The sequence below is a fragment of the Temnothorax americanus genome, unplaced genomic scaffold (genome assembly GCF_048541705.1).
Source record: "Temnothorax americanus isolate GAGA-0224 unplaced genomic scaffold, ASM4854170v1 Scaffold5, whole genome shotgun sequence".
NCBI classification, from domain to species: domain Eukaryota; kingdom Metazoa; phylum Arthropoda; class Insecta; order Hymenoptera; family Formicidae; genus Temnothorax; species Temnothorax americanus.
The window spans coordinates 6,126,610-6,153,915 of record NW_027509657.1 but is presented as its reverse complement, the minus strand read 5'-3'; the positions used below and the strand labels follow the sequence as shown (position 1 = coordinate 6,153,915).

At 47.4% G+C, this 27,306-nt stretch overlaps 1 protein-coding gene across 1 annotated transcript; it reads right to left on the bottom strand.

The window, feature by feature from the left end:
* Positions 1-1,762: 1,762 nt before the first annotated feature.
* Positions 1,763-24,524, bottom strand: LOC143903748 (synaptic vesicle membrane protein VAT-1 homolog-like). Its single transcript, XM_077417622.1, has 7 exons — positions 23,827-24,524; positions 11,182-11,311; positions 9,564-9,779; positions 5,616-5,764; positions 5,337-5,496; positions 4,661-5,087; positions 1,763-4,547 (listed from the first exon to the last, which is right to left on the bottom strand). Exons 1-7 carry the CDS (start codon positions 24,135-24,137, stop codon positions 4,522-4,524), a joined length of 1,419 nt encoding a protein of 472 aa, XP_077273748.1. The 5' UTR covers positions 24,138-24,524; the 3' UTR covers positions 1,763-4,521.
* Positions 24,525-27,306: the final 2,782 nt, after the last annotated feature.

Sequence of the window (27,306 nt, the reverse complement as noted above, 5' to 3'; positions counted from 1 at the left end):
TTTGTGTCCTAAAGTACTTTTTCCTTCCCGGTTAATTTATTAACTAATTTTACTCAAAGATAGGAGTGGATTGAATGTGTGTCTTTGTGTGTGAAAATGGTTGACTCATTGACCCTCATTTCATGTATGCCTCCTCAGTTTATAAAAGAACTGCTTTGTGTAGAATTGAAGATTGTGAGTGAGAGTACGCGTGTGAGATTGTAACTCGTCTCGAGAACGACAACTGATATATGTTTGAAAATAAATCGCCGAGTCACATGGAGGAATCGGGAATCCTCTAAGAAGAAGGGAATGCAATCAAGTTCTATTGTTTTTGAAGCAATCTTTAATATAGCAACATAGTCAGTCTTACAGTAATAAGCCAAAAATACAATCTATATATCAAGCTTGACGGGGAGCGGGCGAAGGTATCCTTTCCCCTCATTCGTGAGCATCTTCGGCGAGGCTGGTCGCGACCCAAGAGTCTCACAACCGAAAAGAGCGCGTCGCTTTCGCCCGGACCCCTCTCGATAAATTTTACAATTTTACACAATCATAATGTATCACGTTCGCGAAATTGTAGGTCCTGCTCTCCAACGATGCGGTTTCGCATAACTAATAACACGCACAACATTCTCCCAACTTCCTTTCTCTAACTTTCTCTCTATCGCGCCAAACGGAATGGTCGTAGCCTTAGAGACGAGAGCGAAACTAATCTTCCAACGGCAGAAAATTGTCACTGAAGCTTGGAAACTGTTACCCGCCGCGCAACCCCCTTTCTTTTTGGCAGCAACTGCGAACAAATTCTCTTCGTCATTCTCCCGACGATGATTTATAATGTATATTTTGGCCACAATTGGCTTCAAAGATTCATTCTGGCGTAAATGAATGAGTCATGAATTATATCACTTGACGATTCTCTTGTGACGATAGCACAAAATCATGATTTTTAATTCTTAAAACTATATCAAACGCATATTTCAGAGTGGCAATTTGCGCCGATTGTCCCATGGTTTAAAAAACTTCGAGTCCTGCTCATAAAATTTACTATAAAAATGGCTTCATCGAACGATCTAAACGTGCGTCACAAAAATGTGACACGTTAAGTATGCGTGTTATAAAATAGAAATTCGGTTGATAAAAACATTTTCGCAACGTTCACGTAGCGCTTTCGTGCTCTTAATTAAAACGTTTTTCCAAAATTACAATTACGTTTCGCAGTTACAAGACAGCGCTATGATATAGGGAGGACAGCGCATGATTTTTCGTCCGCTTTTAGATTTTCGCTTCAGGTAAACATTTCCAGAGTACGGCGGTCAAATACGCTAATAATCAACACAAAACAACGTAATGAGCTCGCAACCTTGTTCTCGGCTCTTTGTCAAAGGCAGCTAATCGCGCGAAGTATATATCTGAAATATCTCGTCTCTCTTTCGTCGAGGGAGAAACAACTGAGAACACACAAGCTATATTACTAGCCATACAGAAAATATTGAATATGCAACATATTCGCGAGGTCGTCCTTCAACCAAGAGAGCGCAAACCATCTCTGGAAACGCAATTTCTCACGGCAGCTGTACGTAAAAGATTTGGCTGTTTGATTAATATTACTAATTATATCCCGAAATGGTATTCCCTCGCGCCAATCTATATACGCTTTAAATTCAAAGCCCCCGCACCCGATCCCACGTGTAACATCTCGCACAGATCCCGGACTCTTATATTCTGACGTTCGGACCTAAGTAAAAAAAGAAAAGTAATCAGGGCAGGAGGAAACGATCGATACAAATATATAGATATATTATAATATAATAGAGTTATTTGATGAAACATTTAAAGCCTTACAATAAAATATACAGTATGATGTGTGGTGTCGGTCGTATTCTTATGTGTGAGCGTGTACTCGTGTACGCCTCGTGTGGGATTATCGTGTGTTATCGTTACGTGTTTAAAAGATGTCTCAAAATATGCAGCCACATTTACCATGTTTTTCGCAGTTTTTTTTTACCACACTTTTTTTGTCTTTTTCTTTTTCAGACTGATACGTTTTTTTTCTCTCGACGAGTAAGGATTAGTATTTTATGTACCTTTGGACCGAGAGATTCGATACGGCAGTTAATTCTTGGCGCGTACCGCGCGCCACTCCCGAGAGGCGCTCGAGATCGGCGCGCGGGATATCGTCGACGCATACCTTCCCCCTCGTCCGCGTAACTTCCTTTTTCATCTCGCATAGTGATTTGTATAATATAGATATCGGTATACAGAGCTAGTATCAAATCCTAACGAAATCGGCTACATCAAAATTGTTCCAACGTTCCGGAGAGATATGCACACTTTTATTCTGCATCGGCCAGCGTTCCTCCACCGAGGCGCGTTCCGTTGAGGACACGCCCTCGAGATCCTTTTTTCCCTTCTCTTCTTTCCTTCCTTCATCTCCTCGAGACGCGCAAAACGGCCGACGATATATTCAATTCATATATCACGGCCGGTCGGTAAATTATAACTCGAAGGTTCGAAAGTCGAGGAAAAAATCCGCAATGCGGACCTTAACACAACTTATCGGACTGCAGTCACGCATTCGATGTCCAAGCGACACAACTGCATTCACGCGAATATGCGATAATAAAAAAAATGAGGCCTTTGCGTACTTTAGACTGTCGTTCCTTCTTATAGAAAAGAAAAGCGATATAAATCTACGATGCTAATTCATTAAATTACTCTTCATGTACATATGTTGATGCAACGTCATTAAAATGTTTATAAAATTTCATTTAAACGATAAAAAGTTACTCGGAGTCTTTAAAATACATTATCGATTCGTATATCTGAATAAAAACGACGAGACATGCGTATTGTACGGGCACGTACGCTCGGTGTTTCTTTCATTAAAACTGATTCGAAAGTCTCTTTTTCACATAGAAATAATAATACGCCAACATTCGCTAAGATAATTCTTCAAAGCACCTCTCTGCCGAGCAATGTTTCTATTAGGCTTTTACAATTTCAAGCCATAATTAGTCAGTCTAATTACATTTTCGCTTAATTAATTCACATTATATATTCAGTAAGTTCTTATATTCAGATTAGATATTAAATCTGATCGCTATCCGAACTTTTTAGCGCATGATAAATGCATTAACGAATGCATTTATCCTTAAAGTTTTGCATTACGTCGGATTTCCAAAACTTAATCGAAAGAAAGCATCTCGTTGATATATCGTTGCAGAGATCAGTACATATCAATAATTTGGAGAAGAAAGAGATATAATCTCAATAATAGAAAAATACCGATTGCAATAAATGTTCAGGCAGTTACATTTAGACTTTAATTTTTTTTACTTTTCAATTTTTACGTAGGAAAATCTTAAAGGCTACAATTAATTTTACATAAAAACTACGGAATATGAAAGAGTATGAAAAAAGAATATCTAAATTCCAGCGAAATGCCCCATAATATATAATGCTAAATATTACTCTTGACTTTCACGACTATATCGTTAAAATTTAAAAGGATATTTCATCGTGACAAAAGCATCACGATGAATAATAAGGTGGCGTAAAAACATCTTTAATACATAAAATTTACATACGAAAGTAATGCAGCCCCGGGTTTAGCTTTTTTCCACGGAAACTCTAGCGCAATATGTTATTTTATCCCATTAAATTACAAATAGAGGTAATATTATATTAATGTAAGAGATTGTTAGTATATATCATAATAGCAGCGATAGTATTCGATACAAATAGACAGAGCCAAGTAGGTAGCTGTTGGACAACATACAATTATTGAACTGCTTATTAAACTGCGTTTCTGTTGTCATCTTCATGGTTGTTTGATAAGTACGGAAATGCTGTTACCATTTCCTAAAATGATGACAATAACGATAATAAAAAAAAAGGAGCCAAGCTGCTTAATAACTATCCGGTATCCAACAGTTGTTTACTTAACTCCTCGCAAAATTAACCATTTGGTCGGTGTGAAAAAATAAACATAACGTATTCTTATATTCTGTAAACTACTGTGGACCGCATCAAGATTGTTATTTCTATTTGGTTGATTCTCTCGTCCTTTATGCAATATGCTGGTTGATTCTCCTTCTCTCGTAACTCGCATGAACTATTAATCTCGGCGCAAATGTGTGTAGAATAGATACATGCAGATGACATACGGTAAAGAGGGAAACATCCGTTTTGACGTAAAAAGAAAGCAGTGTATAGCTTACAGTGCAAGCGATCAATTACTCGGTAAATTGAAACTTTAATTCCATATTCCACAGGTTGTTTTATCTGCTCGAAGAGACAGATTACATTTCCCCCATTATATTATTAGGTCATACGATATGAATTACAGTTCTCTCATTGTGGATCATCTGCACGTAAATTCTACGCAATATTCCACCCATTCGTGGATTACTCAAGTCAAATTTTATCGTTCTCTCGGATAACAGCGATGGATCTCTCAGCAATAGTACTTTCCTGGGAATTCTTGATGTTTACGGGTATCATTTCTTTGTTCTTAGAGGATTAGTTACTATCGCTAATTCAGCTAGATTCCTTCTCTTTCGAATCTGAAACAGGAAGTACGAGCGAGTGTTCAGACATTCGATTCTCGACAGACCGTACGAAATAACGTAATATTACTGCGATTACGCTTATAAATTTGCTACACTCTGTTTCTTACCGCTATCAGATTTGTCTTCTGAGGTACCGTTTGTCAACTCGGGCTCCTTCTTCTTCTCCCCTTCTTCCGACTCTACGCTAGACGCCTTTTTCTCCTCCTGATTCGCGGCCTTCTTGTCTTTCGCTTTGCCCTTAGCCGGCGTAGCTGGTTTGGGCTTCGGCTCCAGACTCGGATCCAGCACGATCTTACCGATGTTCTTGCGATCGTGCATTTTTTGCATAGCCTCGGGCACATCCTCCAGCGCCCATGTAGAATCCACTACTGGCTTGATCTTGCCCTCGCTCCACAGCGTGTACACTTGATTCACCGCCCGTCGAACGAACGCGTGACTACCGTGCTGGTACATCAAGTGGCGTAGATTCAATCCAGACAATGTTTTGTTTTCGTCGAACAGTTTTATGGGCGATACTTTATCGACTTGCCACCACTAAACAACAGATAATAAAACGTGCGTGAAAATGAACAGAAATATAATCCTAGGCAAAGAACAATACCCGAAAGAATATCTTTAAAGAATAAAATAATTCGAGAGAAAGAATAAAAGTTTACAAAATCTTACAGAGAAGCATTAAAAGATACATAATACTTTATTGAAATACAAAATACTTTTGTTCGAATAAATCCCAGTGAGATATGAATTAAAGATCGAGTTAATCCACAATGCTGAGTTACGTACTGATCGCGCTGCGGAAAAGAAGCTCTTAGTTTCCCCGGTGACGACGTTGCTGGATCCATAAAGAATGTACTTGCCCATTGGCTTCAAGAGGGCGTAGCCCTTGTTACATTCTTCGCCGCATAAGCAATCTAAGACGATGTCTACGCCTTCCGGGGAGATTCTAAACAAGTGGAGACACGTATGAAAAATGTACGGAATTTCCTTATTCGATATAACGATCTTCCCTCGACGGGAAGAGAACAAAAAAAATTAATTATTCGCGCCACATGGTTCACATACTTTCTGACTTCGTTGCTGTAGTCCGCGCCGCGTTCCAGAAGATGGTCGATAGTCCCTGCGTTTTTGAGTGCCTCATGCTTGGATTTGCTGCACACTCCGAAGATGGTGACGTCCTTCACGGTTTTCGCGAGCTGCACCACCGCTTGACCCTAAATCGGATGGAAAATAATATTTCTCTTTATCGATACGGTCGAGATCAATTTAGCGAAGATCGAGAGTCAGTCGAAGCTACGTGGAGAAACAGTACGGACATTCTCACATTTTTTCCGAAGCTTTTTCCGAAGCTTCGCTAGAAAATACGCGAGAACATATACTTCATCGCCACCTCCTTCCCCCGGTCTTCCTCCCTTTTCGCAACGCACGCTACTTTTTTGCCGAGAAAATCCAGTTACCCGCCGAATTGGACGGCATCGGTCGGGCCGCTACTCGTAAAGCTACGCCTTGAGAAAGGATGAGACGGGATTAAGAGAGAGGAGAAAAAAGAACGGCCGCGTGCACAACCGCTCGAGATTTTCAACAGAAGCGGCATACATTATTTCCGAGAATCGCGCTCGCTGCTTTCCATTTCTCTCCGCCCCTTGTCGAGAATTCGATACCCGGCGACCGAGCCGATGCCGAGCCGGAGCGCGCTCCGGGCTCCTCGAAGAAGAGCATAAATGAGAGGAAAAAAAGGAGACGAGCAGAAAGGGAGAGCGAGAGCGAAAGAGACAAAGACGGAACAGACCATTTAAAATCCTTAAATAATCATGAAAAGTATATTTCAGCTCTTCAATAATTATATCTCGTCCTCTCAAAGATCTCCGTCGTTTCGTCATTATCGTATTTACTAATCTAAAACTTGTTACATCGTATAAAATGCATACGGGACGTTAAATAAATGCGCGAGATCTCCGTGAGATGCTTTATAGCGACGTTACATCTTCATCAGCGTCACTTCACGAGCCGAGACGAGCGGAAGCCTTCTTCTCGCGCGTAGAGACAATGACTTAATTAATATTAACCGATCCGCGGACTCGAAGAACAATGTCGCCCATCGCTCCTTGTTCGCGCCTTCCTCTTCTCGCACCCCCCGTCCGTCGAGGCATCGAGGAGAACGAGAGCCGCGTGTACGTAGAGACGCGATAATTCATGCTCAACGACGACAATGAGGAGCCGCGAGAAAAACGCGGCCGCGTGAAAAGCAGGCACTCCCGTGCCGCGATTTCTCGCGTATTAGCCGCGAGAAAAGCTGGTCACGTATACTATACGGCGGTAAAGCTCCGGGAGAGACACCACACTCGGTTCATGAAAAATACACCGCTTTCTGATCACGTCGGAGGACTTTCCCTCTCTCGACGAGTCTCTCAGACGGATCGCGTCATATCTCTTCCGCTTGTGTGTGGTCGTCTTTCCTCTATGAACAACGTCTGAGTGCTATCCCGGTATTCGGAAGGGCTTTCGTGTGTCCCTCGGTCGAGACAGACGCGTCCAACACGCCGCGCGAGGTGCGGGAATGTGTTATACACAAGGCAGCGAGAACCCGAGTTTGCCATGCGCCCGCTTGAGAGAATGGCAGAGGATTGCCACTCAATGGCTATTTATAGCATAAAATAAACGAACGGTCGGATCGATTTCAGAAACGGCGCTTAATCGTCGCTTAATTGATTCCTTCTTCAAACTGAAACTGAAGAGGCGAGGAAAAGCTCATCAATCATGTACATACTTCTCCACTACACACACATTGTCTGTCATAAAAAGAAATAAATGCTGCGAAGAAGTTGTTAAATGCCCAATGACAATTATTTAATTTGGTGTGCAAATCCGAGCGCGATCTAAGAAACACAAGCTGTGTGTTCTTTACAATGACGTAAGAAATATATATACCTCTCTAAGTCCGTTTCTCGTTCATTTAATTTCAAGAACGTTTTTATTCGAAGCAGGGAGTATCGGAAGTCGCTGCGGAAGTCGGCTGTAATTAAGCCCTTCTATAAAATATCGTTAGCCGCGGGAGATGGAGAGGGGGAAAGGGAAAAGAGGACGTTGTACCGATCAGGTCGTCGGGCGTACACGTGGCACGCCGCGACGGACGCCGGTGTGAAAGCAGCTTAAGGCCGCGCCACGTGGTAGTAACGTGCCGGTGATAGTGATGGTAGCGGCGGTAGTGGTATGGTCTCAGACGGGTGCGGTCCATGACGGTGGTCGATGAGAGAGCGAAAGGTTGCCTGGCAACCCTCATACCCCGGTGCGATCCGCACACCGGCATTCCCCGGTAGATTTCGCCTTTCGTCTCAACCGTCGCGTCGGGGGTCGTAGGGGACGAAAGGCGGTTAGTGGGGGTGGCTTACCGTTGGCTTCGGGTGTAACCTGTTGAGTCGTATTGATCCCGACGGTTCTACCATCTTCTCTTATCTCCTTCTTCCGCTTCTCCTTCTCCTTTCGTCGTTGAGACGAGAAGAGAAAAAGACAGAAAGAGAGAGAGAGAGAGAGAGAGAGAGAGAGAGAGAGAGAGAGAGAGAGAGAGAGAGAGAGAAGAGAAACCACCCCGCGTGGCCAAAGAACCCGGAAATACCCCTTGGTACTTTAACCTTCTCGATCCCCTCCGTCGCCGTCGTCGTCGGCCTGTGCCAACGACTGCCATCCAACTATACCGTCGTTTTCATGAAATTGTGTATTTCATTCGCACCCCGCGAGGTGTTTAACAAGTCGTGGGCGTAGGATTTAAACTGATCTCCACGGCGGGTGAGTAAACGAAGCTCGGCAAATTTTATTTCAGTAACCCGCGGGGGAGGAGAATTTTATTTCGGTATCCTCGGCAGAGGAAGAAACGCACAAATATTTATCGTATAAAATCTTTAGATAGCACTCCCCGACAATCCCTTACGGTCAATTGACGTTCGTAATCGTCGAGTCCCCGTTATCTTCGTTCTAAAACGAAGCGTAATGAATTTAAGGAAAAACGTACGAGCGCCGCGTCTCTCTCTCTCTCTCGCACACCGACATACGCCTGCTCCTCCCGTAAAACGGTTCTAGGCAATGTATAAGCAATAATGTTAATGACGCTCGCTTCTCAGCTATTATAGATGCAGCGGTCGTAACGCCGCTACTTATCGGATTTGGACTGTTCCGAGTAACGTATACACGCCTCGAAGACGCCGGCCGTTCGCGTTTACGAGCGGAACATCTTTGCGCGAGACGTTAACTCGCTCATACACGTGATACCGCGATAAAGATGTCTAAACTCGCAAAAGCGCCCCTTCGCCAGACCCGCGTTATTGTCGGCTCAGCATTTTAAAATTTTTGCACGCTAAAGGCGCTTCCGCCCGTCTACATTCTGTCGCTTTAACGATGAACCGCTGCAAAATTCAAAATCATTATCGTGCCGAGCGTTGTGCCATGAAACTTAATACAATCACGCGCACAATAGAATATATTAATTCATATACGCGAAGATAATAACATCGTGCGTTCAGTACAGGTAAAGGGAATAGCTTTTACATATAGTATGTATTGTTAAAACGCTCGAGCCATCATGCATTTAAACGCGCGTAATAATTTATAAATCCCTATATGTTGAAACGATGCGGAATCATTTATAATAATTACAGCTGTAGAGGGGATATTAAAAAATCGAATGCGCACGATCGAATGTAAAGACACTATCTTTAATATTGATATGCACTTACAATAAAAGGGGAAGAAAAGCAATTAATAAAAAAGAAGGAAGAAAGAGAGATACCGCATCGCGTACAATCCAACATAACAATTATGATACATCCATGAGCGTATCGAGTTCAAGTCGCGATAAAGGATACGCGAGCGTGAGCAAGGAGGTGTAATTAAAAGGTCCAATTCATCATCTCTTCCTCCCCGTGTCTCTCGAGAGGGACGAGAGGAGAAGGAGGGATACTCCGGCGCTCCCCCGAGAATGAAATACAAATATAAAAGGAGGATTCTCTCCCGTCGACTTACCACACCGCCGCCGGCGCTGTGAAGCAGCAGGCTCTTGCCGGGCGTGAGATGGGCCAGCTCGAAAAGCAGGATGTAAGCCACGGTGTAATTCATGGTGATGGCGGCCGCGTCGAGGTAGCTCATCCCGGACGGTAGCGCGAAAACGGACGTCGCCGGGACGGTGACCAGCTCCGCCCACGCTTTGTGATCGGGAAGGGCGACCACTCTATCGCCCACCTGTTAACAAAAGAAAAGAGGAAAAACACCACATCACACGCGTGTCAAAACGCCAGAGTATTTATATCGCAGCATTTCGATTCGAGACGCGAACGCCCGAGATACATCCCGAAGATCGAGACCGATGTGAGAATGAGGAGCAGCTTAAAGACCCCAATTCGACGAAGTACTCTTATTTTCTCTGATACACTGATATTTTCAGGATTGTGCCCCACGCGTATTTACCGAATCGTCACCGGATAAGGAGAAGGTTCAACTATTTTCCACTTTGCGCCCTTCGCGAAGACGGGGCGAGCTCGTTTTATCGAATTAGGCCTCCCTCTGTAAAGCATCTCGATAGGCAGGGCGAGGCAGGAACAAGCTGACATTACTTCCGACCCGTATGCTCGAAAGGAGCGCGTACTCTCCCCTCTATTTCTCTCTTTGACAAGACAAGGCAGGCCGAAAATCTGACCCTAAGCGTCTCGAAGAAGCTCGCTCGCCTCCTTCTGACCCCGAAAAAGACTTTCGCGAGTCGCGAAAATAGACCACCCTGAGCGTACAAGTTTCTCCATACGACGCGGACGGCGTCAGCCGGCAAAAAACACGCCGCGAATAACGTTAAATACGATAACCGGGTGTGTGCCGCCTTGATACTCGACGTTATTTGCGAAGCGACCATTAATACTGCCTCCTGGCGCTTTATCACGCCACGCCGGAGATATGAAATACTTCGGCGTTCATTTTTTTCCCCTGACGTAAAGACGTTTAATAAGCGAAACGACCGCGAGGGGAAAGTAGCCTCTCGTTTTATTTACGGCGCTCGTCGTAGAGTCCGGCCGAGGGAACGCGTTTCAAGAGCTTTCAAAATAATTCGACGTTGAACCGAACGTGTGACGTCAATGCTGAAAATCGATACAGGACTACTATTTCGATGCGCAAAAAGGCAAGGTCCCCCCGTCGTACGAGCGAATCGAATTAGCGCATTGCCAAGCAGGCGCTTCACGGATCGAATCTCTGGGCTCCGTCGAATCCACGGAGGCGATTTTACCTCGCTGATATATGCCGGAAAAAGACTGCGCCTTGCAACTCACAATCAGTTACACGTATCGTACTTCCGGCTGCAGGCAAAAAAGTTTTCGACCCGATCAGCAAATCTATATTTCCGCTCGCGCGCGTATTTCGATATACGTCATTTACCGATAACATTCGACGCTATTTACGACGCGGCCCATTAATCTTCCTTGAATATACGAAGAGAACGAAGAGAGCGAGCGATCACCATAGTCGACCTATCGCGTTTTTATTTTTATACCTCGTAACGAAATTCCGAATACGCACATAGAACTCGAAGAAGCAAACTTGTTTACAATTTAAGTTGGCGCACTCGTAATCAAATTCATTATAAAAGTTTCGTGCTTACTTTGAAATTCTCGACCCCCTCGCCGACTTGCTCGATGTCACCCGCGCACTCCGAGCCCATGATGAACGGGGTCTTCGGGGGCGAGTCGATCGCGCCCTGCCTGGCCATCAAATCCTGGAAGTTTAATCCGCTGAAAGAAACGAAAGAAATTTTGTTAGTTATGGCTACTAACGCGCGCACGTCAGGTATAATCTATCGGGGTCCCCGTTCCAATCAAAAAAATCTCATTTCAAGCCACAAAGTAGGAATAAATCATCGAAAATTGCTGTAACCAAAACCAGTTACAATTTGTTCTGGACCTCAACACATCCGTATAGTATCATTTGCTTATACCATTAGGGTAATAGCCGTCGTTAACGTCACTAACGTGACGCGCGACGGACGATGCTGGTTCTTCGAAAATTACTATCCCGACGTCGCTGTCGTAGGCCAAGGATTTCGTTACGATTCCAGTCCCGCGGGACGAACGCCCGCGTGCTCGTTTTCAGCGGAACGCGGATAAGTCCCGGGAGGATTTGACCGTAAAATCCTACACGTTTGCCACGTAGAATACTGCTGTAGAATCATACAGTATGCTCGCGCTTGGGGAAAAGGGCTGAAATGTATACCGTCTCACATGGCAACGAGCAGCTCCGCGCGTAAAACGCACGTGTATAGTTTACCTTTGCCGGTGCCTAACGACCCGGACTGACATGGGGAGGGGGAGGAGGGTACGAAGGCGCCACGACGCCTAGACCGATGCCTGGCGTCGCACGCAACTCGCCCGCGACGGCCGTCGCGGTCGTTACTCATCGGCATCGGGAAATATTTACCATCGGCGCTCCCCGGCGAAAAGTTCGACGGCATTTCGACGGAACGCGCCGACGAGTTTCGCCGAAAATTGTCGGATAAACGGCAATTCGCGTGTCGACGTATCCATCCCGCGCGGTCTTGCACACGATTGCGGTGCAAGGCCAGAAAATTTAAATTGCTTGGTAAAATTGTCAATACAGCCGCTAAATCGACTGACGTATAATGAAATAGAACGTAATAACGAAAATCTGATAAATTAGGAATACACAGCAAAGAAGAAGTGTTAGAAATATTACGTATATATTTATTCCGTTCGGTCGTTTTATTTATTTCGAGCAAAGTCGCTGCTGTCGGAACGATCAGCTTGAGAGTGCGAATATACTTTTGTTTTCGACGGGTTGCACCGACGGTTGCACGGCGCCTCGCGCGGAATATGTCGTAAATTGTTATCAATTTACACGCGATACACCACGTAATTTCCTGGAGCACCGAGCACCACGTGACGAATCACCGCGTACTCGACGAAATCTCGTCCAAGGTTGGCGAACGTATCAGAAATGCTCATGCGCGGCCGCTTATCGCTTACGCATTATCACTTTTTCTATCTCGCTAAACGCTCTTTCCTCTTTTCACGCGTGTGCGCGAGTGCGCGCGTACTGCCTATATTTGTCACGTTGCATCTAAATAAAAAATGAGAAAAAGGAAGCAGAAAGAGTTGACGATATTTCCGTTGACGGACGAAGAGAGAATGAATCATTCGCGGCCAAGAGGTATAGTTTCAGCCTCCCGCGGGTTTTACCGTACTATAGACGCGTTGCGCAGCTGGTGCCTGCGCTGCGCGATAGCCACGCGTTTCACCGATAACACAACGAAAGAAGTTTGCGGTCGTGGAACGATACACCGCGGGGAACACAGAATTCCGTCACGATTCACGGACGACTGCGGAGCCGCACATTGCGCCCTTTTCGAAACCCCCCTTTTACGGGGAAGGGGCTGCTCTCGCTGACCATGCATCACGATATTTATGTCCGTTTCTATCGACGCAGGTTAATTTTGATCTTGGTTTAACTTACCTGTCATTTTTTCCTAGTTCTAAAAGTTAGAAAAATATAGGAAGGAAGTTAAACCGAGATTAGAAGTTAATCTACATTGGTAGAAATGGGCATTAATCGTTTCACCATCGATATGACGGATTCGGAAAGCAACGAGAAACGTCGAAACGCGAAACGTGTAACTCGTGTAATCGCACGTTGCGGACGCAAGTAACGAGTTTACGGGGATTACGCCTAACGTATCGGTATATATACGCAATAAATCGCGCGGATCGAGAAGCGCGCATTTACCCGCGTGTCCAATAACGTGACGGGCGAGAGACAGAGGGGGATTTATGTGTGGGAAACACGCGCGACTTACGGTACATCGTTTGCCGGGGCTGCGCCGGATAACCGTGAACGCGGTTCCGCGCTCCCCTTCGCCGAAGGACGAATTGAAGCGAAACGAGTCCGAAGTACAGCGCAACAATGATTCTATTCCGCGGCTTATCGACAGGTACGGGCGTCCGCAAAACGCCAATTCGAAACGCCCCGCATTGGATTAAGTCGATTATATTGAATCCCGTCCGCCGACGCGCGGTGTCGCGCGGCGCGACTTATTTTCCCGCACCGCGTGCGCGCAGGGCGTGGCGGAAAAATCCATCGTTTCTAAAATTAGCAATTTTAAATGACCGTAAAAAGTACCCGGGGTCGCGCTGTGCCGCGCGCGCCCGTATACGAGGGTCGTCGTGGTCGCGCGGTCGCGATTAATGTAGCGAGCCTCTCTGCAGTAAAACGCAAGCGATATATAAAATTACGCGGAACTCCTTTCTGGGCTCTTCGCGTTGCAACATATATGGTTTCAGTCCGCGCAATCCAATGTCTGTGCATGTCCAATTGTAGCATGCAAATCGTGCAAACACCAATTGCACGTATTATCGCCCGCAGATCGAGGACCTTGGAAATTTGAGGGAAAGGAATGATTGGCGCGAGAGAATCGGAAAATTGTACACAATTTTATATACATATATATATGTAAATAAAGTGTGTGACAGCCCGTCACGTGTATATCGACGTTCTATGTAGAGCTTTTGCGTAGAATTTTCATGGAAATTTCTAACATCGATATTTCGCGGCGTACATAATAAGCTCGTCGAACGCTCGACGAGGCGAGCTTTTAACCGTTCCGCCGCGCGCGACCACCCACCGTTCTATCAGTCGCTAATACAAACTCGTTGAGCGCAAATGCGACAGTTAAACGTAATAAAGCGCGGACGCAACTGCGGGCGAAAACAAATTCCGTCCCACAAAGATAAAACAACGGGCAGCGGACGGCAGCGGAGCCTGATGCGGCGTAATGAAATTCTGGTCGCGACGCGTCGCCCTGTCGTCGCAGTTAACTGTAGATAACGCGCGGTTGATTTAGCGCCGATTGCGCGCGCGCGCCCCCGCGCCAACGCGAGACGCTTTCATTCACCTTGTAAGAAAGACACCATATTGCCGTCCATTACTTTCACAATTTGCCGTACTTAGGGTCGTTTCCGCTCCTTCCGGCGCGCCGGACTCCGGAGCTGCACACGAACGCGCGATCGCGCGCCGGGAGAAAAACGGTCCGTTCCGGCCGCCAGCGGCATTTCTGCGTACCGTCATTAACCCTTTCGGCGTATCCAGCGTGCTATTAATATCCGCCGCGCGGGTAATTAGCGAATAATGTAGCGACGAGCGATAATTAAGGAAAGCGATCGATTATACGTAATAAAGCAATATGAGCGGCTGTTAATCGATTGGAATTTGCTAATTTAATTTCGCGACAATGAGGTTCAGAGCTATTATCTCGGTCGATGTGTAGGGAAGCTGGTCAAATATTACTTGAAACATCGAAGCGATGCGATAAAACAGGCTAGTAGTTTTACAACGTGGAACTGGACGAAAAATGTTTGCCGAGTAATGCGGGTCTACCGTTCCCTCGCCGGTAGCCGGTGATTTTTACCTGAGGATCTCGCCGTGGGAACCAGAGTAACCATGATTCGACGATTCGCTCTTACAGAGAGACGGACGCTCGAAAAAAGGGGAGGACGCGGGTATACCAAGGACAAGGAGAAGGGTTCAGGAGTTACGGAGCCGAAGAAGCGCTCTCGCGGCTCCGCGATCGCTTAATTCCTCTAAATTGCGTCGAATTGAGGGGAATAATTTTCTCCATTCTTGGCGAGAGGCAATTGAACGGGCGGACCGGACCGGACGGCCGCGGCGACATGCAACGCACCCCAGGGTCACACACAAAGCCGCACAAAGCCGACGCGGAGACACGCACGGTATACAGGGTGTCTCCGATCGACGATCGTACAAGGAGGAGAAAGAAATTCGAGTTGGCGAATACAAAGGCTATATTTTGGCGATTTTTACAGCCGACTAATTAACAGTTAATTATTTCCAAACGCGGTTCCAAACACGTATATAGTGTGTATAACTAACATCGTTAAAGAGAAGTGCCATTGAGCAAAAAAAAAACTGTGATGTTTAAGTAGGAGAGACCGTCGCCCTTTGACCCGCGCCGTCTCGCGCACCTGGAACGCGCGTTTTCCACGGATATACACGTCAATCGATCGTCGTGGAAGTCACCGAGGCGCCTACGGGGTCTACGTAATCGTACGGCGAAATCAAATGCGCGAATCTCGCGTGACTCCGGACCGAAGCCGAGTGAAAGTGCCCCCGAACCGTCGCGTCGGTCGCTGCGGTATTTTCTACGCGCGCGTGTCGGAAAAGTAACGCTGTACGGCGTATGTAGGTACGTATTACGAGCGCAGCATGGTGCTCCGTGCGGTATGTGATAATTTGCGACTTTGCGCACCGCGGTCATTACGCTGATATCGACGTCGGTGACGTCGTTATCTTATCTCAAGAACGGCAAGGGCGCAAAATTTTCCAAATCGTATCTCGTTTTCCCACCTTGAAAAAAAAAAAAAGAAAAGAAAACGCGAGCAAAGCACGTTTCACCGCACGAGGAAAAAAGAAGAGGGCACGAATCAAACCTCAATTTTAGGCTACGAAGGACCGGCACGCGCGAATTGACGCGAACGCGTATGAATTATGCAGGGAACGGAATGGGACTGTAAATAGAGCGGACGGGAAATATTACGCGCGCTCGGTCGCCTCGCGATTTTACTTCGCACAGTCGCGGGATAAGGCGACCGGGGCCGACCGAGCAGGACGTCGTCGGCGACGTCAATATCTCTCCTGCGCCGGCTACTTCATTATTCGAGATAAGCCGGGGCTCTGATTTCATTAACCTAAATCTTCCACGTGGGAGAGGCGGACGGCAAACGGGGCGAGACGGGGCGGGGAGTTAATAAACAAATCGCGCGCGAGCCACGTCGTGGATAAGAGAAAAATGATGATCTCTCTTCTTTCCCGTAGACATGGACGATTGCGAGCGAATAAAGTCAACGCGAGGATGAAGTCAGCGTCGTTCGAGATACCAGCGTTATCGAGTTAATTTGACACGATACGGGCCAGGCTCGGTGAATTATTTATCATTTGCATCACCGAAGCGAACGAACGCAGGAGGGAGAGGGAGAGGGAGAAAGAGAAAGAGAGAGAGAGAGACGCGATGTCATCGAATACTGTCGAAAATAAAATGTCGAGAAGAATCCGGCCGAGAAATTCCGTCGTCGGCATTTCAGCGGCAACGGCCGCGCGCAATTGCGCCGGTCTGTTTCTTTCAGAAACAAACACATCAGCAAGGGTTAGTTAAGCGCTCGCGCGGCTTAAGGGAGCGGAAAAGTACGGGGAGTGCGAGCGGACTTGGAGAAAAATGCGCGGTGCCAATTACTGTACGCGCACACGCGACAGATGACCCCGTCGGACAGAGTTTATCAATTGTTTTCAAATGGGGGTGGGGGAGAAGTCCAAGGGGATACCGATATAGAAGTTTCTCTTTGTCGCATTTTTTTTTTTTTTTTTTTTTTTTTATCGTCTCCGATGAGAGAGAGGCTGCTGCACTTTTATGACGACCGACGACGGTCTATCGGTGTTCGTGTAAACCGCGCGACGGATTATACTCCGCGTAGACGGTGACTCGCGCGAAACGGATCGCAATCAGGCGGATGTAACGGTGAGAGAAAAAGTACGCGCGTGGAGCCGACGTATGTACGCCGAGCCGAGGAGAGGTTAAAGCACGGATTAGTTACGCACGCGAGGATAAAGTGTGATCCGCTACGCGAAGATCTAATCTCATGCAGCTATGTTCTTAACACACGCGGCGTGTTCGATTTAGATCTCCTCTGACGTTTTATGCTAAGCGCTCGGGATCGGAAATACAATACGAGCTACTTCGACACGGAGGCACATATCTGCAAAACGATAAATGTCGTTTAATAATTATAACGCGCGAATCAGATTAGAAATGTATATACGGCTGAAGTTTCCTGGCGGTGGACACGAGCGACGACCAGATGCGACAAGCAACAACAGCTGTGGATTCAACCGCGTATCGTCATATATCGCTTTTGTGACTCAGCGTGGCAGTGACGTTGACATATAAGTGCAGTCACTTCTTTCTGCGACACTGTCGCTGCCTCGTGTAATAATTCCTCGCGGTGTAAATAATTCGACCTGACCCTCAATCCCGCAGTTAAATTCATAATGTCAAACTTATATCAATTTCAGTCATTTTCAACCATTCCTGTATGTTGCCGTTGCTCCTCCGCTCAACATATCGTTAAGTTAATTAAAACAATGTTAATTTAACTAGACCAGTGGAGTTAAAATAATACTGTTTTGCGTTAAAATAATAAATTTCGAAACACGTGGTAGTTAAAAATCACAAAAATGTTATTTAACTCAAAAAATACTGGTTTAATTTCATCCTTTAATATTTAACATTGCGATATCCAAAGTCACGTGAATCTTCGCATTCGCAATTCGATAAGCATCGCGTATAATATCCATCGGCGTCGTTATAACCGACTCCTTAGTCTTCCGATTGAGTATAATATAAATCGCGTTAGGCCGCGGATAAAAATAACCGTCTCTTTGTACACGGTACAAAAGAAAATGTCGAATCCGATCCGCCGCGGTGATGCAGCGCTCAACGAATCTAATATATCGGCGATTCATACAGACGCCATAGATGACGCATCACGTTGATTACGCTTATTGACTGGAAAGGAACGGAAAATACTTTGTAATCAAGACGATAACCCAAGACGCGACGATTAGCCGATCGGCTTCTCCGCTTTGCCGCGCCAGCGATATACCTATACCTATATACGTGAATCGCGCGATGCATCGGCGAGCGTAAAGCCCCTTGCGCAATGCCAGGCAATAGGAACAGGAAATAACCAAAAAATCGTTAATTACAACCTAAAAAATTCGAATGTTGTAATTGGTCGACAACAGGCAATAGGCACAGAATTTCCAACGTGGAAACTCTGTGTCTATTGCCCGTGTCACTGTTTATTCCGCGTGTATACATGATTTCTGATTTCTATTCCTCGTTTCTATTGCCCGTTGCCTGACATTGTGCAAGGAGCTTATCGCGCGTGCGATGAAAAATGCCGTCACGGGTAAACTGCGGTGGCGGCTGCTGCTTTTGCATATTTATTTTAAGATTCGCTCTGTCGAATGTCAACAAGCAATCGCGGCGCGAGCTCCCTATATAGATGGTACGCGCCTTTTTGTCGTCCATTTGCCCCGCGAAATCGCACGCGTCACGTTTGCAAATACGCGAGCGGAAAATGCGATCGTTAGATATCTATGTCGCAGGAATTTTGGGTAATTCGTTTTTTTTTCCAAAAATCCCTAAAGAATCCACAAAAACCGGGATATTGTAAAATGAATAAAAATTATAAAATCTTATTAGATTTCAGTGATTCTGCAAAATCCTATAGGTTCTGTCAGTGAAATTGTGAGTTTAGATTTTTATTAATTTATATTATAAATTATATTCTTTCCACGATCCCGATTTTTGTGGATTTTCTATGGATTAAAAAAAAAAAAAAAAAAAAATCTTTGTGGCATATATGCGTCTCGCAACACAAGAGGAACCCGCACGGCGCGCGCACGGAAAAAACGCGAAAATCGGGCGAGTTTACGACGTCTTACGACACCTTCCGAAAATCGATGTAAAAAATATCTAGGCATCTCTCTTTATTACAAGGTTCCTCGCAACTGCGATATCACGCCGCGGGCGTTTCAACGTTTAAAGCGCGCAAAGAAATCGAAAACAGAAACTGGTCAATCGTGTTGTGCGGCTGCGTCGAGATAAAAAAACGATAACGGGCACGCGCAGTTTATTTTCAAAGTTTCGGGCAAAACATCCTCTCTCGTTTCGCGCATAATAAATGATTTATGTTACACAAGTAATAATTTTCCGCGTGAATCACCCGACGGTACGTATACGCACCGATAGATCTATGGGATGTCCGTATTGATCGAACCACACCCGTATTTCCTACACCCTCTACACCTCGATTCTCCACCCTTCCACCCTTCCACCCCCGCGCCGCCCCGGCACGCACGCGGATGTCAACGTAAATGCGTGCGCACAGAAATCGACGTAATCGTTCGTATAGCCGAAAAGCTCCGAGTCACGGCTTTGATTTATCCCTAATTTAATCGTGCCCAGAAAATCATTTCTGAGAAAAAGAATTATTGGAGAGGCACAACATTACACATTATTATTCGGGGATAACAATTTCAAGATTTCTTAAACGTCATCGTCACGATCGTCGAACAGATTGTCAACGATATAATATCCATAAAAGCGCATCCACTTCAGGACTCTCGGCTCGACGTCAACAGTTGCAGCGGGTACTTACGCACTTTGGGATTATTCCGCGTGTGACGTATCATAAGTAACGCTACTGATGTACATTTCCACCAATGCAGATTAACTTTAATCTTGGTTTAACTTGCGTTTTATCTTTTTTTCTAGTTCTAAGAATTGGAAAAAAGATAAAAAGTAAGTAAGATAAAGCAAGATTAATGTTAATCTGCATTAATGTAAAAATGGACGCGAGATGAGTCGTAGAGGCTAAAAATACGAAGAGTTAAAAGGTCTTAAATGAAATCGGAACGTAAGAATTAAAGCTCCCGAAGATTCAAAAATCTAGATAAAAACTCGAGGTTCTAACGATACTCGCGAATCCAAAAAGACCCCCAAAGATTCGACGACCAGTAGTCCAGGACTTTTGCTAAAGTTCCGACACGAAATCTCCGAGCGGCGATCGAAAGCCGCGGGTAATTCTTTCTCGCGCCTTATCAGCGCGGCTGGTATACACGGTTGCGCGGATAAATAGGTCCGCGTGATGCTGTCTACGCGCAAATAGCGCGCGATGATCGGCGTATAGGTAAGACACGCGCGTATACGCCACGTACGTAAAATTCCCGGCGTATTCGAAATTTATGCGGGCGAAAGCTCTCGCAAACTCGCGTTTTTCGTGGAAGCGCTGCTCGATGAAAGGCGCCATTGTGTATCTGTCCCGTCGAGTTCATCATGCTAATGAGGTCTTAATATCGCGTTATGGGAAACTCTGAACGGATACCATTCAGCGGACGGGCGCGATACGCCACCGCGATCGGCGTGCGTGCCCCTCTCTCTCTCTCTCTCTCTCTCCTCTCTTCAACCCCGCGCTTTCTCCTCCTGCAGCTTTAAGGCGTTTCCAAGACTCGCCTTTCATCGCGCGCACGCCTTTTTTTTTCCCCCGTCCGTCGCTTCACTCGCTTCCAATTTCTTACGAGGGACGTCTCGAGGAGAGAGAGAAAAGGGTGTACTCCGCGGAATGTAAAAAGAGATTACAGAATAGCCGTGGGTGAACTCCGCTCTCCGAAATGTGACACAAATGTTTATATATACACACACACACACACACACACACGCGCGCGCGCGCGCGCGCGCGTCCTCGCTTCTCTTCCTCCGTTAGAAAAGGAAACGACCGTGCAAACGAGAATACGTTATCGGGTTCTCTCTCCGGACCGCTTGAGTTTAAAACTCTCGTGGAGGAGTATCCAGAAGAGAGTCTCGCCTTCGGAGTTCGCTTTCTTTCGCGCGCGCGCGTCGAGGATATCTATATTATAATGAAATAAGGTGGTTCATTGGACTTTACGCTGTCTCACTGTAGACACGAGCGGAAGGACTGTTTTATTCAGGAGTAATCGCCCATTTCCTTCGGCGAATAGATTCAGCATGAGTAATCAAGAACGCGCGAGATACGTAGAATACGGGAAAGTTACCCGCGCGAGCGCGCGGTCGCTCGTAATAAAATTTCAATGTCGAAGAAAGACGGATAAGAAAATCTTGTATAGAATTTAAATTCCAGTTTTACAAGTTTTGTCGGTGATTATTTTGAAAGGCAATCAGACGATAAATTAAATTCCCGTCAAATTTCCGAAAAACTTACTTTCGCTGAACGATGTTTTTTTTTTCATTGGGAGTTTACAACAATAGAAAAGTATCGAGCCTTCCGCACGACAAAATAAAAAAAAATACTAGTTCGCAAATATGCAGTTATTAAAAGAAAAGTATCGATCTAAATGTCCCTGTAACGATACGCGGCTTTTAATATTGCTTCCACTGTCGGACGCGACATCTTAAATTCGACATTTCCTGCGACGAATAACCCTTTCACCACAAAGGGCGCGTGTATGCGCCCAAATGGAACTCACGCTCACATGCGAGGCGCGTGAACGCACGCACGGACTAAAATGAAAAAGAATGCCTCGGCAAGGCTAAATCAGAAAAAGCAAGGGAGCGATTGCGCTCCGTTGTAAACATCGTCCACGTAATTAAATCACGTAACAAAAGCCTCCTAAATTCCCCTTCTCCTATAAATTTGTACTTCTTGGGAGCTGGAGTGAATCTGCGTCTTCGAGAGGATTATTAGTGCCTCTAGAAGGAGTCGCTCGAGTTTTCGAAAGACGGTCGCGTGACGTAAGAGGGGAAAAGATACGAGTTATCGACGTTTTTTTTATCAAAACGACAAACTGAACGGCGCTTTATTTAGTTCAGTCGCGCCGCGCGCGCGAGCGACGGACGACGACGACGACGGGGACGAGGACGACGGGGGTGCTCGTGGCTTAACGAACATGTCTGCAGCGGGGCAGACAAATTTATTCGCCGGCATTGGCAGCGTGATATCTTTCTATGGGGGCTATTTTCTCATCAATCCCAATAGCTTTTATAAAACGTGACTCACGCGTGAAAAGGTCCGCGCGCCATCAGCCTTTGGCGAATCCGATGTGTTCGCCATCTCTCCCCCGTGCACCATCATCATCGCGACTGGCCCTGGCCGCGCGAGATAAAACCGGCTCTCTTTCAGGATATGATGCACACGTACCAGGGTCGAATATACATATATATATATATATATATATATATATATATATATATATATATATATCTTCTCTTTTTATAATTGAAAAATCAAGCCGGCATCTTCTCGCACGCAACGTGTAATAAATATCCGATCGAGGGCGTCGTGATTCGTGAATTCGCGCGGCAACGCCCGCGTTTCGGAAATTGATTGATCGATCATTGGCGATCGACAGCCGCGTGCGTGCAGGCGAAACGGGACACGGGACGGCGAAGTGCATCGATAAATTCTAACGTGAGAACGCAACCATGAGGCCGTTGGCATTGAATCGTTATTCGGGTGTGCTTTTCGTCACGTCCCCCCTGCGCTCTGTATTGTTGTTAAACGGGTATCGAGTGTCGCTCGAGCGTATTTTTCGACTATTTAGCGCGTCGTCCCTCGACGCGATCGATGCCCGAAGCGACGTTGCCCTGCGAGAGGAAAAAGAAAAAAAAACGGACGAATCAGTCGGGCCGTTGGGCGTTGATAAAAGTTTCACGTACGCGACAGTAATGAGGCGCGGATAGTCCTGCAGGCTTTTACACATTCATGTTTCTCAATTCCGCTCCATTTAGACGATTAGGACCGTAATTATCTTAGTCGCCGGCTTCTACGACCCGCATATCGCGCCCGGGTAACGCAGTCACCCGAGTTTTCGTGTGATTTATCGTGGGAAAGCGGGAGCGAGGAGAGGGGGGTGTCGAACAATCTGGAAAATTTACACCGGCGCGACGACGCCGACGCCGCGACTCGCGCGACAAAAGAGAGGAAGTTATCTGGTTCTTTCGACGTCCTTCCCCCTCGCGTCGTCGTCGCGGGACGACGAGCGCGGCTGAACGACGTGCGTTACGCTACGACGGGCATTCGAAAAGTCGAGCTGCCGCACCCTGCCGCGTGTTTTCGTGACAAAGGGACGAGAGAGGTCCATATGGGCGCCCCGCTCGCATCTCTCGCTCCAAACGTGACCTTTCCGCTCTCGAATCGTCCCGTGCGTTCGGGGAAAACGGGGAATTTGACGAAAACGCGAGAGGGACGGAAATTTGCCGCGCGTATCGATTTCCGCGCGACTCGAAAATCCAGACTCGTTAACGCGAGACGGAGAACGGCGGATTATCGATCGACCGAATCGGCGAGAGTTGTTCTCTCTCGGGGAATTTCAGAACGTCGAAAGCGAAATGGCACACGGACAATGGCTCGCTCGCTCGTTCGCGGACAGGCAGGCAGGCAGGCAGGCAGGCAGATATATTTCGCCGGTCAAACTGCGCGAGTTCGAGACGCGCTCCAGTGGTTTAATGGGGAAAATATGGCTTCTATCGGCGTTCCATCTAACGGCACGGTGCAGCGCTGAAGCGTGCGTGAAGGGAATATGGACCGTGGCTCTGGAGAAAGGGCGGAAGGACGAACGCGCGCGCGAGAGAGAGAGAGAGAGAGAGAGAGGGGGGAAGAAGAAAGAGAAGAGAAAGAGAACTCACCAGGCTTTGACGCGGATGATGACCTCTCCCTCGCCGAGGGCGGGCTCCGGCTTCCTCAGGGCCTTGACACTCTTGAGGCCGCCGAAACCGTTGAGCACGATCGCCCGCATATCCTTCGGCTCCGGCGTGGTCTTCTCCTCGCCGTTCTCCTTCGGCTTCTCGCCCTCGCCATTCTCCTCGACCTTCTTCTCGTCCTCCTTGCGCTCCTTCGTCGGCTCTTCCTTGGCCGGCGGCGACGCCGCCGCCGCCGTCTCCTGCGGCGGCTTCTCGCCCTCGGCGCCGGGGCTGGTCTCGTTCTTGTCCTCTGCCATCTTTACGCGTTATATATGCGTTGTGCGTTGTCCTCTTCCTATCAGACGCCCTGCAACTCTGTGAAGCTCGCGCGACGTCCTTTACCGCGAGACTGAGGACTGAAGCGAGGACGTGAGGATACTGAGGATCTCCGGCGGCCGCGAGGCGGGGATACGTCGAGAAAGGGAGCGTGCGTCGTACCGTGCGCGATCGCGACAGACGGAGAAGACAGGGCGAGGGAGAGAGAGAAAGAGAGGGGGGGAGAGAAGTATAGAGAAAGATAGAGAGAGAGAAAGAAGGGAGAGAAAGCGCGCCCCGTTCGTGTGAGTGGGTCCACTCGGCTTCGCACGGTACAACGTTTACAATCCGCCGCGTACGCGCTCCATGAAAGCCAACGTCGTTCTGTGGACTGTGGACTGTGCGAAATTCTGCGCCACTGTGCGAAAGCCACTCACTCGTCTCACTCTCTCTCTCTCTCTCTCGTGCTCGTGTGCCGGCTAAAGCCGCGCGCCGGCCGGTAACGCGCGCGCGGTGTTGCCGTTGCTTAGCAACCGCGCGCCCCTGCCGGACGGCCAATCGCGCGCCGCCGGCCCCCGCCGCCATTCGCCAAATGCCACGTTCGTTCGCGTCGCGCTGGTTGCGCGCGCAGCCCGGCAGGTGACGCGCTGCGTCGCGTCGCGCCTGTCGCGCGCTCGCACGCTCGCGCAAGGCACGGTCGCTCTGCTTCGCCACGGCGAAGTAGTCCCGTTTCCTCGTGTCTCTCCTTTTCGGCATCCGCACATTCCGCACCACCGGCACCACTTCCCACCTTCCCACTTCCCCGTCGCCTCTCTGCCGACCACCGCGTGCTGTAACCTAAAAATTTGAAAACACCCGATTTCGCGGCGGTTTCCAACCGCGGCTGGATGCACGCGCTCCGTAATTACAAATCGCGCGGAGCGATACCGCGAGACGCCGTCCGATGTCCGATCTTGATGACGCGACCGTGTAATTGTTCCTATGAATAATCGATGGGAAGGGGAGAACGGGGCGTGTATGGGGTATGGGCCGTGGGGTCCCGTCGCGATCGCCGACGTCGAGAGAGTCGCGGGTCGTCGAGCGTTTTCACGCCGAAATGTTTTTTCCCGTACGTCTTCACCACCCGGCTGCGAGATCTATATATCGTACTTTTTGGGTGTGACACGCAGTAGGCGTCCCAAGCACGTAGTCCCTTAATCCCTTCGTTAGGAAGCCTTCTCTAGCTGGCGACGTCTCGAGATGTTGGAGACGTTACCAAAATAAACGATCGGACGCGATAAATTTATCACTTAGCGCGTTCCCGTGCCATCGTTGAATAATATAAGGACGATCCGTGTTCGTCGCGACGATCCTTATCTGAAATTTCTGGTAGGGTTGAAAGAGCCGGCGAGCTAAAACAATAGCGCGATGTCCAGATTCTTGGGGAAACACGCCTCTATCGTATGAATCATTGCCTCGAATGCATCGAGAACTTTCCCCTCGTCTCTCGCCGATAAATTCGTGCGTCATTGTGAAAATATACCCGGCCCGACTTTTAGCGCCGGGTACAGAAACGCACACAACCGAGAATTGTATCACCGTGACACAATTATCGTTCGTACATATATATATCCATGTATGTCGTACAACATTGTATAACGATAAATGGAATCGCATGTTATTTATGTTTTACGTTTAAAAGTCGTTGGGCTGGTATATTAAAAGCGAGTCGATGAGTTTTTGCCTATTAGGTAAATCGTGCAGACCATCAGACATTCCGTCTTCTGCGTTCATTACACAAAAGTAGATAGATATGCGGTCACGAAGGCAATCTCGTGTTTTTATCTCTCATACACGTTGCACCTGATTATCTCGTTATCAGCGAGCTTTTGTGTGCAATAAATTAATATTATTAATAATCAATTGATATTATATATTATTATAAATTAATATTATTAATAAGTTTATGTCAAAACATTTTTAGACTGGCATAATTATCGCGTGACCGAACAAATAATCTCGCGTTAATCGATTCCATCGATTAACTCGCCGATATAAAAAGTGGCGATAGCGCGTCGCGGGACTTCCGCGACTGCGTTCCGACTGGTCTCGAAGCAGGATAAACTCGTATACAATCCCACGTCAAATAAATAAACGCGAAACGCCGTAGAACAGAAAAAGTCGCGGTAAGATCGGCGAAACGGAGGAGCGGAGAACTGCCGCGTCGTAGGAAATTTATTTCGCGCGACGAAATGACGGATATCGCTCGCGCGATCCATTTGTCACGATCGCTCGCGCGAGGCCTCGCCGTCCGTCCGTCCGTTCATCCGTCCGCCAAAGGCCTGAAAATTCGCTCGTCTTTGCGTCTTTCGACGTTCGCTTCTCGACGTCGCGCGTCGTATATACATATATCTATAGCCAACGGAGTGGCAATTGGCAATCGCTGGGACGTGTGCCCAGCAGACGACACCCGAAAATGCGCGTGTATTCCTACGCCACGCGTGCACGCGCGTGCGCGCGCATCCCGCGTGCGTCCGTCCTTCCGTTCCTTTCGGCGAGAAACCAGAGAAACACGCCTCGCGCGCGCGCGCGCGCCAAACGTGAGATTCTCTACCGCATATGTTTTCTTCCTCCCTTTCCCGATATACCGCGAGCGCGTCATCGCTCTCGGGAAATCGACCGCGTTTCTCGCATATGATCGTTATACGTATCGTCCGCGAATGAGGCTCGCGAGGGCGAACGAATCGAAGTGTCGTTTCCCGGTTGCGGTTTGGCAACGTTGTGGCCGCATCGCGCGCCTCGTCCGCACGGTATAGCGCGATTCTCGTCGACGAGAATTATCGCAGGCTTTTGTCGGAGCGATCGGATTCCGCGCGCGAAAAGCGCGCGGATAACGCCCCGAATCGCAGAAACGACTTTAACGCATCCGCGCGACACGCTCGTTTTTTTTTTTACAGCACACACGTTTCTATGCCGTTTCCGTGATTGTTGATAATTTAATGCACGATGGGCGAGCGATTAGGATCGCACGGTTTAAATAACCGTGCGTCGCGCGCGTTTATCGCGCGACAACGGAACGTCGCGATCTGCGGCGAGACGCGCGCGGTTGAATTCGCGAAACAATTGGACTGGGTAATGAGAATCGTGCGCGAGTGCGATGGAGAGGATGTGCCGATTGGGACGAGTGGCTCG

What these genes read in the sequence shown, in the direction of transcription:
- LOC143903748 (XM_077417622.1), bottom strand. Translation starts at nt 24,137, where the DNA reads ATGGCAGAGGACAAGAACGAGACCAGCCCCGGCGCCGAGGGCGAGAAG. An exon ending in AGGGGGTCGAGAATTTCAAA is followed by an intron (nt 9,780 to 11,181) that starts GTAAGCACGAAA and finishes TTTTGTTAACAG; the next exon opens with GTGGGCGATAGAGTGGTCGC. An exon ending in ACAGCGCCGGCGGCGGTGTG is followed by an intron (nt 5,765 to 9,563) that starts GTAAGTCGACGG and finishes CATCCGATTTAG; the next exon opens with GGTCAAGCGGTGGTGCAGCT.